Genomic DNA, 17,718 nt, shown 5'->3' with positions numbered 1-17,718 from the left:
CTCATTGCTCTGTCCTTTTCCAGGTTACTCGTCGGCAGTACAGAAGTTCTCCCAGACGTTGCAGTCCTTTCAGTTCGACTTTATTGGTGACACACTAACAGATGATGAGATTAACATTGGTAAGTTTTCTTCTTTTTTATGCAAACTTTCGGTAACTGAGCAAGTGTCTCCCTTGGGAATTTGCCTGTGCTGATGGTTCCAGACAGCCCTGGGAGCCAGTTCCGAGCGCCAGCTGCTGTTCCATGGTATGTTTTACAGAGCTCAGCTCTCACAGGTACAGTGTCACATTCCCAATCATTCCACAGACCATTTGCAGAGATTTTCCTTGTCTCCAGCCCTGCTCCATGCTGGCAGGGTTGTGGCCCAGCTCTGGCCTTCCAACACGTCCTGCTGCCCTGTGCCACAGGAGTAGGGGGAGCAACATGGTGCTGAGCATCGCCCATGGCTCCCGATCCAGGCGGCTGCTTCTCCTGGAGCTGCCTCTGGTCCACTGAAAATGCCTGACACAAACAAGGCTGCCCCACGCTGCCCTGAAGAAGGGACCTGGGCTGCAAACTGCTGGGAAAAATTATTGTTGAGTGTTTGGAGTCTGGAAGAGGATCACCAGTCTCTGTCCTCATGGCAGGGCAGCCTGTGGCACTGGTGTTGTACCGCTCCCTACAGAGCTCTTTGGGATGAGCAGTCCTGAAACTGTTCTATGTCCCTGCCAGCCCGGTGCAACTGTGCAGGTTACACAGCTGCACCCATGGAGCTAAACCCAATGACCTCAAAGTCCCAAACCCAGTGCTTTTCAAATGGATGCTGGGTTTGGCCTATCTGTCACTGTTGAGTGGCTGGTGCAGGGTCCCAGATGCTGCAGTGGTGACAGGGTGGTGGTAGCCAGCAGGAGGGACAACAGGAGAGCCTCCAGCCACAAGGGTCTGAGCCTGGCCCATGGGACAAAATCCTGAGGCTGCCCATGGTGGGGGCACAGTGCGCTAGCCAGGCTGCTCCTGGGGGCTGAGCATAGGAAAAATGAGCAAAAAACTCAAATTTTTCTCAGGAAGTTGTTGAAGAGTGGCTGCAAGTATGACATTGCTGATGTCAGGTCTCTTGGCCACTGCTGAAAGGGGAAGGAAGTAAAGCCTGTTCTTCAAGTTAGTTTATTTAAAGCAATTTAAAGCAGACTGCAGCTTGTCCTTCAAAATCCCATTTCCTTTATGCAAAGTCTCTAGGTGAAACCCACTGGAAATGTGTCAACATCCAATCTAACAGCAAGAGAGGTGCTGAACTTCCCAATGTGTCTGACTAGAGGAGGGAGGAACATTGCATTATTAACATACCTCCTGGGAGCAGAATGATCTGCAGCAAATGACCATCCAAGGAAAGGAGTAGTGCTCCCGTGGGCTGGAAGGGATGAAGCTCCAGTGTCCTGCACCACCTCTCTGCCTGGGGGGCAGGGGAGCAGAGCCCACCAGTCTGAGCTAGTGCTGGGAGCCAGTGCAGTGTGGTGGGGCTGAGCTGGGGCTGTGGTGCAGCAAGTCTGCACTGGGCTGATGAAGTGCGGCAGGGCTGTGATGGAGCTGTGGTGAAATGAGTGTGTTTCTCTGCTCCTGTTATTTGTTGGGGAATATTTGTTTTTAAAGCAGAGGTCTCTGGTTTCCACTCTGAAAAATCCAATGCTGTGTTCCTCCTACACCAAAGCCTGCAGGGCCTGCTGGGGCTGAGCCCTTCCAGGCTCCCTGATTCCCAAACCAGCAGCAGGGCGTTGATATCTCTGTTGCCAGAGATCTGTGTGGGAGCTCAGCAGCTCATTTGATGTGCAGGATATGGGAATAAAGCTAAACATTCACAAGCACTTTGGGGAATGTGTTTGATCTGCAAATACAGCTAATGGTGCACTTCTTGCTTTTCCTGTGGGCCAGCAGCAGGCTGACAGCCTGCACCTCAGGGATGGCTTCAAACACTGCAGGTGTGCATCAGGACAGAGGCTGGGTTGGTGGTGTCCCTGAGCAGTGCTCACCCCAGGGATGTTGCTGGTGACCACTGTGGTGCCTCCCCTGAGCACGTGCACAGGACCAAATCAGCAGCTCCCTCAGAGATGTCCAGAGTAATGCAATTTGACGTCCCTGCCTCCCTGGCACAGGAGCTGATGTTCCTGGCATGCTCCTGGCCATGGCCAGCTGAGTCCCTGCCGGGCAGCTCCCGGCCATGGCATAGCCTGGCAGCCTCCCCCTGCCCTGCTCAACTCGGCAGGGGTTCTCAAGCATTGACCCAGGCTTCTGGGCACTGCTGGCCTGGCAGCAGGGTGTAGCCTGAGCCACGAATTTGTGGTGCAAGGACAGATTCAGTGGGTTGCTCTGTGACTTCAGCCAGGAAATGTATGCCTGGACTCTTCCCATAAAGCAAGGAAAGAAAACATCTAGTGAAAATTTTCGCCACTGACATTTTCCCTGTAAGTTCAGGGCTGGATTCTCCATCTCTCCATGATAATTCCTTTCCTGGCTCCAGCTCCTGGTGTCTGTGCACAGTGCAGGTTTCACGTCATCCCGAACAACTGCATTGGAAGTCAGCATGTTGGCTCTGTGGTCGAGCATAATTAACCACTAGGACATTGCATGTGCCATGCTCTGAAGCCCTCACTCAGGAGGAGAACTCAGAAGTTACTGGTTTGTCAAGAGGGTTATGTTTTGATGATGCCAGCTGAGGAACTGTGTCACAAGGCTGTGGTTTTTCCCCTTTCACGTCTGTCTCAGCAACTGCTGAGCGAGGCCTCTAGCACTGGAAGCTCGTACTCACTGGCCCTGCAGCAGTGTTATGGCTGCTTTTTGTCAGGAGGACAGATACTTGCCCCAAGGTACCGCCTGTGTGTGAGGGGAGAGAGCCCTCAGCTTGCAGTGCCAGAGCCTGCTGTGCCCTTCCCATGGGCTGAGCCATTGCTGCCCATACCTGGCCACACGGTCTGTCCTGTGGGTGTTTCCCTCCAAGCCCAGCTGCCAGTGCCCTGGTGCCAGCCCAGGAGCTCCCGAGGCTCTTTGCTTCATTCTCAGACAGTTCTGAACTCGCTGAGCAGTGCTCAGTGCCCCTGTGTGCTTTGCAGTGAGTGCAGGGGCTGGGCTGCAAGCACAAGAGCTGCTGTGGGTTTTACCAAGGAAGCCCTTGTGAGCATCACCAGCAGCTCAGGGCCACCACGCCTGTCACCCACAGCGGAAAGCCTGAGAGGGGGCACGGTAGGAACCTTGGCCAGGCAGCTGGGAGTGCAGCCAGATTTGGGGACCCCAGCATATGCCATGTCCCAGCTTCACTGACCAGCCTCTTCTTTTTGTTACAGCTGAGTCCTTCAAGGAGTTTGCAGAGTTGCTGCACGAGGTAGAACTGGAGAGGTCCATGATGGTAAGCTGATCTGAGCTCTGCTGCAGTGGCAGTGTTTCAGTGCTAAATGGCAGCCAAATGGCACTATGTGCTCTGGTGTGAAGCTTCCATCAGAGGGGAGCTGGGAGCACTGGGAATGTTGGACTTTGTACCACGTCTGGTCTGTGCTGCCTTCACAGTGGGCCCCGAGCAGCAAAGGGGAGGTGCTGGGCCAGGTTGTCCACACAGGGTCCAGAGCCTCTCTTGCATGCCAGGCAGTCACAGAGCCCCAGGTCCCTGCCATCTGCAGCAGGTTCCTCTGCAGGACTGTGTGTGTCTGAGCTGGTAACAGGCTGGTTTTCTGGTGAAACAAAGTGTTAAAGAACAAGGAGCAAGATGTATTTTGTGCCCCTGCCTCTTCCAGCACAGCCCCCACGGGGCGATGCACTCCCTGTGCCCTCTGCCTCCTCCCCACAGCTCCTCCAGAGCCAGCATTGGCTTCCCACCTCACTCCTAATTCCAGGAAAAACACGAAGGTTAGGCTTGGTAGAGAGCTTTTGCAGCATGCCAGGAATGTGCTGCTTGGCTCTGCCTTCCCCTGCCTCGTGCAGCACCGGGAGCTCATGCCAGACCACGACTGGGCTGGTGCCGCAGGGGTGGCTCTGCAGGGCTGCGGGAGGAAACCAGCCAGAGCTGGAGCAAAGCCCTGAGATACTTGTGTGTTCATTCCATCCCTGGGACAGTGGCTGCTTTGGCAGCGGGCAGATGAGTGGAAGGGAACATTCCCAGGATCCTGGATGCCTTTAGGGATACTATCCTGTCATGTCCACCTTTTCCAAGTCTTTTTGTTGTAGTTTTGCCCTCCAGCTGTGTGACTTGATCTAGGTGGGACCTGCTTGAGCAGAGGGGTTGCACTAGGTGATCTTTACAGGTCCCTTCCAACCCCTACCATTCTATGATTCTGTGATCTGTCCTTTGCAGCATCTCACTCAGAAGGTTTTATACTCTCATGACATTCATCAGGTTTAAATGGGCTGAAGGGGCTGTGGCAGTGCAGTGTCCTATCCCCCTTCTCTTCCCTCTCCCTTCTCTGAAGCTTGTGGGGGAGCCTGTCACTGTAGAAGTGGGGATGGGAGGAGACAGCAGGTTGTGCCTCAGTGCCAGGATGGAGCTGGAGCCAGTGGTACAAACCTGGGAGAGTTTGCCTGTGGAGTCATGGAGAGGAAGCACAGAGCATGTCCCAGGTATCTGACTGGAGTGGAAGAGGCAAAGGCAGGCTTTCCCTTTTCTCTGGCTGCGACAGGTAACCTGCTGTCATCCCTCTTCTGACTGGATCTCAAGAGAAGGAAAGTCCCTCATTTGTTTGAGAGCTGCATTGTTAGAGCCATCAGGCCCAGTGCTGTCTGTGGTGGGAAATGCCAGACCATGAGAAAGGCAGGGCAAGGCCCAGCCTGCCCCAGCCCTGCTGACTGCTCACGTGAGCTTGGGACCTTCATTGCTCCTCTGAGAGGCAGCTCTTGCCCATCTCACCCTTGCTGAGCTCTTATGGACTGTTTAGAAGAGAAGAGCTGGTTGCAGGGCAGCATCAGCCACTTGCTGGCAGCTCACACGGTCAGGAGCTGCGGCTGCGCTCACCAGGAGATGCTGGTGACTTGATGGGTCCCTGCCTCCCATCGTGGCTTTGCCTTAGAGAGGGGTGGGTGCTGTGTGGCCAGTGCAGTGGTGTGCCCGGGGGCAGGAGGGGCCACAGGAGCCGGCAGCAGAGGGGAAGTGGCTGCAGCAGCACGTCTGCTCTGCTCCTGTCCCTGCCAGGGGAGCAGGCAGGGCCCCAGCTGAGCTGGCTGGTAGCAGTCCCCAGTGTGCTTTGAGAATGTATTTGGTTCTCGTTTGTGCTTCCCAGAGAGATAAAAAGAGCCTTGCCTGCTGGGGCTGCTCCCGCGAGGGCTCACGCTGCAGCCAGCATCCCATGCCGGGTCCCCAGCCCTGCTGGTGCTGCGGGGCCGGCGGTTCCCTCGCGGCGGGGCGGGCAGGAGGAGCCCTCTCTGACAGGGTGGTCCTGCCCAGCACAGCCAGCAGCACCCGGCTGGTGGAGCTGGGGCAGACCCAGCTGGCAGTGACAGGCTGTCCCCAGAGCCTCCCGTGCCCTGGCTGGGGTTTCAGTGTATGACAGATGGGGAAATGTGGGGTTAAGTGACTTCACCTGCAGCCAGAGAACGTTTGTATTCAGGGGCATTAGAGTCTAAGAGATCTTGGCTGTTAGCCCCGTTCAGCCTTTATTTATGAGGAAATTAATGTCTGTCCTGTAGTTGAACCGTTTCTTTCTGTGCTCTGTAGGTACAAAATGCCAGTGATTTGCTGATCAAACCTTTGGAGAACTTTCGGAAGGAGCAGATAGGGTTCACCAAGGTAAGGCTTCACTCTTTCTGTGTTTCAAATCTGAACAGATCTGTTTTCCATTAGTGTATTTGAATTCCATTTTTTATCTTGTTGTTGTGTTTAAAAAGGAGACAGTTGTACTGTGTTTCAACTTCGTGCCTTCAGAAGCTTCCCTGTTTAATGCAGCTGCTGGCATGACAGAGTGCTGTGACTTTTAGTCTGATTTTTCAATCAGAGGAGGCTCCAAAACTTTTTCCTGAATTCTCTGGGTCCTCTCTGGCCTAACTCCAGCACTGTCCTGCCCTAAGACAGGAGTACTTGTTTCGACCCGTGATCAGGACTTACTCTTCCTTCTTCCTCTCTTCTCCCCTTGGTTCATTCAGTGCTACTGAGAGCAAAACACCTTTGGGTAAGCATGTGTTAGAGTGGGAGGGAGAGAGAGCAGCAGGGGCCAGCAGTCAGAGCTTGATTAGAGTCATAGGGCTTTTGTTATGAAATATTTAAATAAAGCATCTAATGAGTCTTTCAGATGGACCAAACTTTTAAAGAAACAGACCATAGAAAGCAAATCCTGGCTCCACATTACCCAACGGCATCTTGAAATGGGTCTGGCTCTGGACCAGCTCAGAAATGGAGATGTTTTGGGGCTTGGATTCAGCCCAGCCCATCTGGAGGCTTTGACATTAATAAATACGGGATTTGAGAAACGACACTTGATCACCGTCCTGCCTTTCAGAGCCCCTGTGTGTGTGGGGTGCCTCTCTCAGAGGCTGCAAGAGCTGAGCAGGAGCATTCAGCGCTTCCCGCCGGGCATGGGGCAGAGCCTCCTTGCTGGTGGGTTTTGCAGCCAGGTGCTGTGTTACGAGCACATGGACATGCCCAGGGCTGAGAGGAAACTCCCTCCAATCGACCTGTCTGCATTCGTGACAGGATGAGCATGTACCTCCAAAAGAGCTGTGGGAGGGACTCACAGGGACAAGGTCAAGCTCATTTCCCTCTCTGTGTTTATGGAACGCTTAAGAGGGCACTGGTCTGCAAGTGTTAAGATGACGGTATTAAAGTGTCCTTCAGACTGTTCTCTCCTTGGGTGTCCCTTAAGGTGTATAAGGATCACTGTCTGCAGCCTGGAGTGCTCTCCGAGAGCTGTGCCACCTCTCACCTGTGGGCCACGTGCGGGGCCTCCTGCACCATGTCTCAGCACGGTTGGTGCTGTGGCCCTGGCAGTGAGGGCTGCGAGCACTGACACAACTTCACTCCCCACGTACAGCCCTTCCTCAGTCCCTGCTGATGGGGCCACGTCCTCCCCATGGAGGTGTCAGGCAGTGGCCCTGGCAGGATGCAGTGCAGAGAGGTGGTGGAGGGTAGGGATTCATTGCAAGTGGCCTGGAGGTCTTTGTGATGTGGCTTTGGTTTTGTTTGTTATGAGGAACATGACCCGCAGAGGTGCCGGGGCACCGGGATGGGCAGCGAGTGCTCGGCACAGTGCTGACACGGGGGAGCTCGTGGGGCAGTGCTTTGCATCCTATTGCGACTGCTCCTGCGCTGATGGGATGCTCAGGAACACTATGCTGCTCCAACACTGCCCTGCAGCCCTGGGGGGGTCAGAGGGAGCCCCAGCCTGCTGCACACCCTGCCCTCACCTCTGACGCTGTCCTGACAGGAGCCATGGTGAGCTGTGCTCTGGGCACAAAGCCTTCCTTCAGCACAGCCTGCAGAGCTCCTCCGGATCACTCCCATCCCTCAGCCAAAGGCGTGAAATACAAATGAGGACTCCTTACAATGATGCTCTGTCAGCAAAGGGTCCCTGTCCATTTCTGCTGTGGCTCTGCTGGTTGGCATCACCCGAGCGGGTCCTTCCTGATTCACACCAGGGCGAGAGAGGCCGGGGCCGGGCTGTGGAGCAGACCGGAGACATGACACAGAGAATTTGTGCCCTCTGCTTCATTTCCCATATTTTGGCAGAGTCGCCTTCTGTGAGATGTTTTCTGTTCTCTCTGCAAGATGCTGAAGCCAGATAGGAAGGGCCTTTGAATTGGGTCTTTGTGATGACTCTGGCTGGAGAGCAGCCAGTCAGTCTGACTAAGACATCTGAGTCTGCATTAACCCATTTTCCCGGGGATGAATGGAGTCTCCTTGGTCAGACAGGCTGCTCCCGCACAGGGAGCCCCCGGGGTGGCACTGGGACCCGCCACAGCCACCCCTCCAGCCACCTTCCCCAGCTGGCCACAGGCCCTGGCTCTTCTGGGACTTGTTGATAAATGTTTGCACATGTCAACAGCAAGAGTAACAGCGGAGGATTCGGGATCCCCTGAGGTGACCCATTGCTCAGCCCTGGCACCTTGCTCTGCTGGAAAGCTGAGGAGATGGTGTGGGTTCATGGCTGGAAGTGCAGCCCTGATCTGGGGAGCAGCACCGAGATTGCTATGAGTGCTGTGCATCAGGGAGCGCAGGTGTTGCATGAGACACAGAGCGTGTGGGCTGCTCTGCTCCGTCATTTCATTCTGGGTCATACTCACGGAGGGTGGACTGTGCTCAGTCTGTGTGGGCTACAGACTGTGTGGGTTGTGTGCCATGTGCCACCTCTGGGCAGAGGCTGAGTCTCAGGCATGCCTGGTGAAGCCATGCCCAGAGAGGCACATGGGGTGGTGGAGTTCCTGATTAGCATGGGAAGGGAGGGGTAATTAGAGGGATGTGCTCACTGCCAGGGGGCTGCAAAGCAGGATGGCAGGGCTGGCTCTGAAGCAGGATGATAGGGCTGGCTCTGAAGCACGATGGCAGGGCAGCCCTGTGCCTGGAGGGTCCCCAGCCCTCCCTGCCCACCCGCAGCCTCCCAGCAGAGCCCTCGCCTGCAGCTCTGTGCCGGGCTCAGGGCCTTGCTGCAGTTCAGTTTGGGAGGGTTTGAATAGAGGAAGTTTCATTCTGACTCCACTTGGAAGCAGACAGCTTTTTAACAAAATTGGTCAAAAGTGAAAACACAAAGCAAACCAAGAAAGTGCAAGGGAACAACTTGTTTGGAGTCATTGTAAGCTGTGGAGGAACGTTTACTACGCCTGGGACTCTGAACAAATGCAACGTTTTCCAGCAGTTCTCCAGTGGGAGGTAACCTGTTCCTAAAGCACTTGTTAGTTCTGTCATTAGTATTTCATTAATAATAATGTTAATTGAAAGAGAAGACAGTAACTTGCACTGGCTTTCCTCTCTGTGGGAGCAGGATCTGAGGAGCGCTGAGAGAAGGCAATGGGCGAGGGAAGGACAGGTTAAACTGAGCGTGGTTTTCTGGAAGTGGCCTTTCTGCACCCCTCAGCCGCACTTTACTTCACAGAAACTGTCTTTTTTTGTACTAACTGCTGATGCATCATAAAAACTAAACTCAGGCATGAAGCATTTTTTTCCAGATGAACATATTTCTCTTTTTTCTCCCCTCTCTTCCCTCTGCTGTTTGCCAGATGAGGCTGCAGGCCAGAGCAGAACCTGCCGCCCATCTCGTGCCTCTCCAGCAGCAGCTCACCATTTCCCCAGACTGATTCAGGGCTGAATTTATACAGTGCTGCCTTCGTTATGGAGTGATGGTGAACACGAGTGTCCTTTGCCCTCGTTACAGGGTGGCTAATGGTTAAGGCAGAGCTTTGGCAAGTCCATTTGCCCCTTTGCCCCCGTGTTCAGCCACAGAGCCTGTGCGGGCAGAGGCAGCCGGAGCTGCCGCCGCATACACTGCTGGGCTGGGCAGCTGCTGCTCTGAGAGCTCCTGATCCTTGCTGGTTAAAGCAGCATCTACTGGAGCTCAGGAGGGAGTTGGGAAGAGCCCCCTCCTGCCTGCCGCCTGGCTGCCCACACTCAGGTGAAATCAGCTCGGTTTGTCTTGGTGAGCAAATAAATTAAAGCTGGGTGGCTTCTTGGACTTGGCAAATTTTAATGGGAAGGTAATGCTGTCCTTTGCTGAATATTCATGAGGAACTAATTTGTGCTCGTGTTTCCAGATTGTGCTTCAGTCTGGGTGGTTTTCTGTGTTGTTCTTTGTCTTGGCTTCCTCTGTTCAGCAGCCAACAAGCTCTTAGAAGCTTTGGCTTGACAATCAGGAGAGATTTGTAGTTCATCCTTCTGCTTTTCAGTTATATGTTAATTAGGCAGAGTGGGAAATGATTGGCAAGCCCCTGGCACTGGCCAAAGCCGCCGTCCCGTGCCGCGGCAGCGAGCGGTGGCCCCGCACGCCCGTGTCCCTCGGCCATGGCCATGCCCATCCCCAGGGAGCCCCGTGCCCAGCACAGCGGCAGCCGTGTGAGCAGCCCTCGGCGTGCAGCCGCCCTTCCCTGCACTGCTCTGGCCTCGGGGCTCGCCAAGGCCTCACCACAGAGCTGAGAGCACAGCGAGTGGGTTCCTGGCTGCGTTAGCCCTGGCACCCCATGGCACAGCCGGCCGACCCGGGAGTGTGACCCTACAGACGTGGTGGTTGCTGCTTCGCAGACGCTTCTGCTGATCCCACAGGGCTGGGGTTTGCTCATCAGGGCGTTAGTCACGAGGGTGGTGCTTTGTTTTGACAGCCCTTCCTGGCATCAGCTCCGCAGCTGCAGCCCTGCTCCAGCTCAGTTTCGTCCTCGGAGCACTCTCTGCTCCTCTGGATTTGATACAGATCTTTTCGTCCACAGCCAACACGGGTTACAGCATCCCTGAGACTGCGCAGGATGAGACCAGGAGATACACTTCCCTTCAGGGGCCTTGTAATTACAGGGCAGCAGGTGTAATTACTGGGGTAACAGCGTTTGCTGGTGTAAACCCTGCTCCAGACAGTTCAATAGAAGCAGGGATATTTGGGTTGGTGCCTCTGCATCTTTCCATGGTAATTGTGCTTTCACAATAGCTTTGTGCAAGGATGAGAGAAACAGGATATTCGTGGGGTGTGAAATCCTTTTCCTAGGAAGGCAGATGGCAGTAACACTTGTCTGCCCTTTGTCTGAGGTGCCTGTATGGAACTGGTGTTCAGTGACACGAGCCTGGGTGCTGGTGGCAAGCTGCTTCTCCAGCCAGGGCCAAGGTGGCTGTCACCAGGAGATCTGACCTAGCTGTTGGCTATGAGTGCCTTTGCCCTCTCTGACAGATGCCCCCCATGATGGGTGACGTGGGAAGGTGTGTCAACTTCACACACTCCAGTAAACAGCCTGTGACTGTTTCCCTGTGTGTATCCACCAGAAAATAACCTGTCTTCTTCCAGAGACGATACAGCAGTAGCTGCTATGAGCCAGGGGCTGAGAAGGAAGGAGATGGTGAGGTGAGGGCTGACTGTGCTGACCCCAAGTCCCCGTTTTGGGAACCCCCAGGCATCCTGCTGTGTAGGACACACAGTTAGACTGACTGAATAGTCTGTGCAAGAGGAAGGGGAAGCAAAACTTGATGGCAGGTGGACCAACTAAAGGAAGAGAAAGGAGTTTGTTTAAGAAATGCAGCTTCAACCTTTGTGGTTCCTACTGAATCCATGGGGAAAAAAACCTAAACTCCACCAGTCTCACAGCGTCAACTGCTCTGTTTTGTGGTGGCAATTGATGTGCATTTGCTTATTTATGAATGGGGGCAAGAGAACAATATTGAGGGCTTTTGGGAGGTAGTTGAGAGACACGGTAATTTCACGGGAGACTGGGATTTCCTAACTCTGCTCTTATGTCCTTTCCAAAGCTAGACAGAAGATGTGGGCATCCTATACATGCCCCATAGTATGCATACAGTAGCCTTCTGCTGCTTGGACCCAGCATTGAGGCTGCTGCCAGGCTGGAATTTCCTTATTTTAGCAATTTCAGTGCCTCTCAGCAGTCACTACTGGCTCACTTGCCATTGGATCTGGGTATTTGTTAACCTGGCTTCTGCTCATGGTTGTTTCTTGATTGCTACAGTCCTCTGTGGTTTCACAGTCATTGTAAGGCATAATCAAACAGCCCTCAGCTCCTCCCCAAGTTCCTTCTGGGTTTTGTTCTTAAATGTCTCTTTTTACTCTCCAGGCATTTACCCTTTCAGGTTTGCCAGTGCAAACAGCTCTTTGTGTTTTTCCATGGGAGCACTGAATTGCACAAAAGATCCTGACCTTGGTGCATGTTCTTATCTGGAAAACACCAGTAACTGGTTGTGCTTTGACTCTGGTATCTACAGGAAAGAAAGAAAAAGTTTGAGAAGGATGGTGAGAAGTTTTATTCTATGCTGGATCGTCATTTGCATCTGTCTTCCAAGAAGAAGGAGTCCCAGTTACAGGAGGTGTGTATAGAGTTTTCTTCAGAGCTGGGTCCAGAAGCAACACCACCAGCTGCTCTAGACCTTGAAAAAGGGGGTGGAGGGAATCATCCCTTTCAGTAACCAGTTAAAACTGATAAGGAATTAAAGTGACCTAAAGCCTAGATTCTCTGGATGAGGCTGGGGAAATGGAGGTTGTAATTCTCAGTATGTGGAATGGTCACAGAGACTTTATGGAGTGTCATTGCTTGTTCTCACCCTTGGAGTGTAGGACAGTGACCAGTTGCACTGAGACAGCTGTGGAGTTGCCACGCTTTCACCTGGCTTGGGAAACAATCTGACTGATTGGTCTTTGCCAGGCTGTTCCTTAAGTAAGGGCAAAACCTTGTGGGCTCAATGTGATGAATGTTCTTTTTTCACCACTCCCTCTTTTCCAGGCTGATCTGCAAGTTGACAAAGAGAGACACAATTTCTTTGAGTCCTCCCTGGAGTATGTGTACCAGATTCAGGAAGTACAAGAGAGCAAGAAGTTCAGTATTGTGGAACCGGTAGGAGCTTCCTTTGCTTTCAGGCCTTCTTTGATGCTCAGATACACTGAGTTGCTGGCAGTCACAGGAAGGAATGAGTTATCAGGTTGGATTCAGGCTGAGGAGTCTTGTGGTGGAGCAGGAGCTAACCCTGCACGCTTGGATTGCAGCAGCTTAACAGCCTTAGTGGTATTTGCTGGAGCAGCATGAAGCCACTGGCTTGTTTCTCGTGTCTGCAAGTTGATCCTGAGGAGCAGGCTGGACGCTGTGGGTAGCTAGAGAGCTTGTGATGAACTATCCTGGATGCCTGTGTTTGAGGGATGTGGTTTAATGGTGGGCTTGGCAGTGTGAAGTTAGTGGTTGGACTCAATATTCTTAAAGGTCTTCAACCAAAATGATTCTCTGGTAGGCATTAGTTGCCTTCAGAGGGAGGGAGTTGTTATGTGGTCCCCTTACCTGTCACAGCACAGGCTGCAGAGGCACCAGCTCAAGCTGTGTGCAGGGCCCTACCCTGGCGAGGCACAGCCGAGCCTGGGATCGCAGAGGTCTGGTCTCAGGGACAAGCAGGCTGCAGGTCTGCTCTTCTCCCAGGAGGGTCTCTCATTTCAGGTGTGTTTTGTTACACAGATGTGTGGGGTGGTAGGGCTTTAGGGACACTGTGGTGGATAGGTCATGCTGAGCCTGCCATCACTCCGAAGTTGGAAGAAGAAAAGTGTGTATGTGATTTTGAAAGCTTGCTTCCTGCCTATCTCTCCTCTGATTAGAAATTCAAGAGATTAATCTCTCTTTTCCCTCCTTTACAGGTGCTGGCTTTTCTCCACAGCCTCTTTACTTACAACAACTTGACAGTTGAGCTCACGCAGGATTTTCTCCCTTATAAACAGCAGCTCCAGCTCAGCCTGCAGAATGTGAGTTCCTGCCCAGCTAAAGTATTTTTCACATGTGACTTCCATTCTCATTTGTATTTAAACGCCTCTGGTGGCAAGGCAGAACAGACTTGTGCAAAACAGACTTGTCCCTGTTTGCATTGTGGGAGGTGGAGATAAAGTTGTTTCCTTCTCCAGTCAGGGGTGTTTTCTCCTCTCCGGAACAAGTGCCTGCAGGTGCTGTTACAGTGTTTTTCTCTGCCTAGAAGGGGCTGTTGCATTTCTATCCTTTAACCTGGTGCATAAACAAGCCAGATAATTTCTTACCATTTCACGAGACTGAAATTGCGCTGGCTCAGGATATGCACAGGGCACAATACCTGTTTCTTGGTTCATTGCTCCGCAGTCTGTCAGGGCTAGCCCTCATTCCTGTGGAACAACAGCCATAAATCTGTGCCAAGATGAATTTGCTGCTGGCTTGTTAGTTGGTGTGAGTGGTGTTCCATTAAAACTCCCTGGGCTTTTGACACAGTTTCACGCCAAGCTGTGTAGCGTGATCTTTGGAGAATCAGCGCCTTAGTTTTGTAGGAGAATACACCTGTTTCCTAAACAGTGGCGCAAAGAGAAGTTTGGGTGCTTCCTTCTGCTCCTCCTAGCCTTAAATGTGCTAAGTTTCTTTACTGAGAGAACAAGTGTCTCCCAGCCATGACTCCTCAACACTGTTTCTGTGCATGGTATGTTCAACCTGTGTCACTTAATCATCTTGAAGAGCCCAGATGTTCTTACAGCTGGAGTTCTCACGTGGATTTGCAGAGTAGATTCCACATTTTGTGCCTTGGGGGCCGATTCATTTCTGGCAGCACACCTCAAATGTGACCAGGAATCCCTGAAGCTCGCTCTTTGCTCATGTTCAAATACGCTGCCTTTTGTTTTCTCTCGCCAGACAAGGAACCATTTTTCCAGCACACGGGAGGAACTGGAAGACCTGAAGAAGAGAATGAAGGAAGCGCCCCTAACCTGCAAGCTGCCTGGACAGCCAACCATCGAGGGCTATCTGTACACTCAGGAGAAATGTAATGGCTTTTATACACACCTGAATGCCTTAAAGAACATGTGAACCTCAGCTGCTGTGCCCATAGCCACACTGCTGCTATGCCAGGCCGGCTGGTGCCACGGTCAACTGGGCTGGGCTGGGCTGTGCCACGCTGTGCCATGCTGTGCTGCAGGGAGTGTCACTGCCCACCAGTGCCTGGGGCAACACCAGCAGGTTTAGCTGCCAGCTTCCACAGCAGTGGCACAGGGCTTTCTCTGGGTGACATGAGCCATGTAAGCAAGCAGCTAATTTCCCTGAGCTCAGATTAGCTGAGATGTGTCACTTGAGGGTAGCACTGGGGAGACTGCAGCTCTGGCAGATTGCACCCTGGCTGTGTTTTTTCAGAACAAATCTGGTGTCTTGCCCAGCTTTCCTCTCACAGCATCTCCGAGGGCATCTGAGGACAGCTGAAGTGGTTATTGCTCCTGAGAGTTAAGCCACTGAGGGAAAAGCTCACTGTGATTCTGTGTGGAGTCAAATCCAACCAAATCCAGTGTTTTACTGAGGCTCGCTGTAGCTTTCCGTGGCCACACAAGCTGAGCACCAGGGGCCAAAAGCCTGTGTGCAGAGCTGGGGCCTGTGAGTCTGCAGACTTCTCACTTTAGGAGCAGTGAATTGTTGGATTGTACATAAACATGTATTTGTGTGTGTGTTTATCCCACTCTTAAAAGAAAACACATAGATGGCCATTTCAGACTGCAAACAAATGCATCTTCCTGCATGGCCATGGATGTTTGCTGCCCCTGTTTCCCCTGTAAACCCAGTGTGAAGGGAATTCTTCCTCCTGACACTGCCACTTAACACAAAATTACAGAAAAAATATCAGTTGGAGTAAGAGTTCAGGTAAAACAACCAAGAAAAGTGACCATAAATCTAGTGTGATACAGATAGGAGCTTCAGAGTGGTTTAAAGATGCTGTTGTCTTTACTGCCAAGTTTTCATTAACAGGAAAAAATAGTGGTGTCTATGTGAAACAAGCATTCACAGCACATGGGATCCTGCCAGCGTAGGGCTTGGCTGGACTTGGGCAAACCAGCTTGGCTTGTGACCAGAGTCCCACAAACGCCCTTTCACCAGCAGTGTTTTGGGAGGGCACTGGACACAGCACCCGCCCTCTGCTCGACTCCTGCTCTGCTCCTCCTGCTGCTCCCAGCTCCCCGTGCAGGTGCTGTCTCTGAGCCCAACTTCCCGTGTCTCTCTGCAGGGGCTCTGGGCATCTCCTGGGTGAAATATTACTGCCAGTACGAAAAAGAGGCAAAAACCTTGCGGATGACACCCATGGACCAGAAGCCTGGAGCGAAGCAAGTGAGTTGGTTTCATGTGTGCAAACGCTGACCCAGCCGTCAGATTTCCCCGTCAGTCCCCTCACATCAAACAGCTGTGCCAGGGCCGGGGCTGGGGCAGCCCTGCCATGCCAGCAGTGGGCTGGGGCCCGGGCTGGGTCTGTGGCAGGGCTCCTGGCCACAGGGCAGAGGGCTGGGCTTCGTGTGCCCTCCCTGCCTGGTTCGGTGGGAGCTGAAAGAAGCACCTCTGCAAAGAGAAGTTTCAGCTCCCTCTCTGCTAAATTAGCTGAAGCCCTGCAGAGTCTCGCAGCAGAGACATGGGTTCATGTAACCTGGGTATTATCTGGACAGTGGTGACTTAGAAGTTTGATCTAGTGTGAAGTTTCTGCCTTTCTGGACAAGGTAGTTTTTATATCTGTCCATGCAAATGGGAGGTGAACCTGCAGCCCAGTTTGCACATAGCCCTTTGGCAGTGATTGCAAGTACTTGAGCTACTTGAGTTGTGAGATGAGCACTTCCAAAAGCATTATTTCTCTGGCTTTACGTGTTTACAGAATCCCTGCTTTTGATTTCTGTTCTCAGAACTGGTGTCAGGCCAGGAGGAGAGGGCAGTGGTTGCAGCTCAAAACCCTGCAATAGGGCAAAAATCTGGGGAGCGGCTTGTTTCACAAGATGCTTTGGTTTTCACCAGTGGGTGACGTGTCTGGAGGTTCCCTGCAATTCCTTGTCATGACAGAGGAGGGGCAGGATGCAGACGTGGATGACAGACTGTGGCTCAGAGTAGAGCAAGTACATCCAGCTGAGCCTACCCACCCTCCTCTGCCATGGAGTGACATCCCCCAGGGCTTCCCAGTCAGGCGTGCTGCTCTCCAGTCCGTGATCTCATGTTCTGTTCATTGGCAGCCTTCTGCACACTGCAGCAATAACATGGGGTTTTTATGGAAGCTCTTGGCAACGAAAGGTCCAAGCTATTGACTGGAGAGATCTGTTGTCATCTGTGTCATGAACGTGTCTAGTAAGGCCAGTTAATGCAGGTAGGGGCTTGTAGAAGTGCAAATTAGTCCCCTTCCTGAACTCCTGCAGTCTGGTAGACTACACCTTCAGCTCACAGCTTCAAATGCCACAGTTAAAGGCAGTGCCCTTAAAAACCTCAAACAACCAGCACATCCCAGCCAGGAGATTATCATCAGGGTGGGACATTGCCTTAGAGGAGGCCATCCCTGCTGCTGGGCTGTCCTGGCTCTGTGGGACCCTCCTCTGCCACAGCTCCTGCAGGAGAACACAAAAATCTTCTGCTGTGTTTCTTTTCTCTAAGCTTGACTTTCATTTTCTCTCCTAGGGCACCTTAGACCTGACACTGAAGTCCTGTGTAAGGAGAAAGACAGACTCCATAGATAAAAGGTTTTGTTTTGACATTGAGACAAACGAAAGGTGAGATGCTTGGTATTGAAATGGGCTCCAGGCACATAAACGCTGTAAACCTGGATGAAATCGCTCTTTGCTGTCTGTTAAAACCAACTTTTCCTGCCTTTTCCTGCCTCTTGCTGCCTGTCCCCGGTGCACTCCGCCAGGTCTGGGACCATCACGCTGCAGGCACTGTCGGAAGCCAACCGCAGGCTGTGGATGGAAGCCATGGACGGGAAGGAGCCGGTGGGTGCTGTGGGGGCTCCGGCAGTGTCCCCTGCCAGGGTCCCAGGGATGGGGGGTACCACAGCCCCTGTCTGCAGCAGTCACCTCTACCCGTGCCTGCCTGTGGCTCTGGCACCAGCTCAGCCCTGCGCAGCCAGGACGGGGCTCGTGCCATTCTGCTGATGGTACAGCTGGCAGTGGGTGCTTTGCTTTTCCCTCTGTGCAGCTCAGGGATGTTCCCTGCTTGTGCCAGGCTGCCTGAGGGCTGTGGCCTTGCAGGGTCTGTAATGCTCATATGTCTGTTCCTCATGACTCACACTCCACCCTGTGGGACAGGATTATTTGTCCCCACTGAGCAGTATTTGGGCAGTCTGGCCCGTGGCCACTTAACCTGCCTTTCTGTG

The 17,718-nt window shown here is 52.9% G+C and overlaps 1 protein-coding gene across 2 annotated transcripts in view; it reads left to right on the top strand.

Moving 5' to 3' along the window:
• The window catches only part of OPHN1 (oligophrenin 1), a 55,273-nt gene that overhangs the window by 17,526 nt on the left and 20,029 nt on the right, over window positions 1-17,718 (top strand). For both annotated transcript variants that reach the window (XM_062006346.1, XM_062006345.1), the window contains exons 2-11: window positions 24-119; window positions 3,311-3,372; window positions 5,665-5,736; window positions 11,839-11,940; window positions 12,354-12,464; window positions 13,247-13,351; window positions 14,253-14,382; window positions 15,607-15,707; window positions 17,025-17,116; window positions 17,257-17,335. In XM_062006346.1, the coding sequence (XP_061862330.1) occupies window positions 24-119; window positions 3,311-3,372; window positions 5,665-5,736; window positions 11,839-11,940; window positions 12,354-12,464; window positions 13,247-13,351; window positions 14,253-14,382; window positions 15,607-15,707; window positions 17,025-17,116; window positions 17,257-17,335 (950 nt within the window). The remainder of the gene's footprint in view (window positions 1-23; window positions 120-3,310; window positions 3,373-5,664; window positions 5,737-11,838; window positions 11,941-12,353; window positions 12,465-13,246; window positions 13,352-14,252; window positions 14,383-15,606; window positions 15,708-17,024; window positions 17,117-17,256; window positions 17,336-17,718) is intronic.

Source organism: Colius striatus, chromosome 13 (genome assembly GCF_028858725.1).
Source record: "Colius striatus isolate bColStr4 chromosome 13, bColStr4.1.hap1, whole genome shotgun sequence".
NCBI classification, from domain to species: domain Eukaryota; kingdom Metazoa; phylum Chordata; class Aves; order Coliiformes; family Coliidae; genus Colius; species Colius striatus.
The sequence above is the reverse complement of the archived record's forward strand: the minus strand, read 5'-3'. Positions and strand labels throughout refer to the sequence as shown.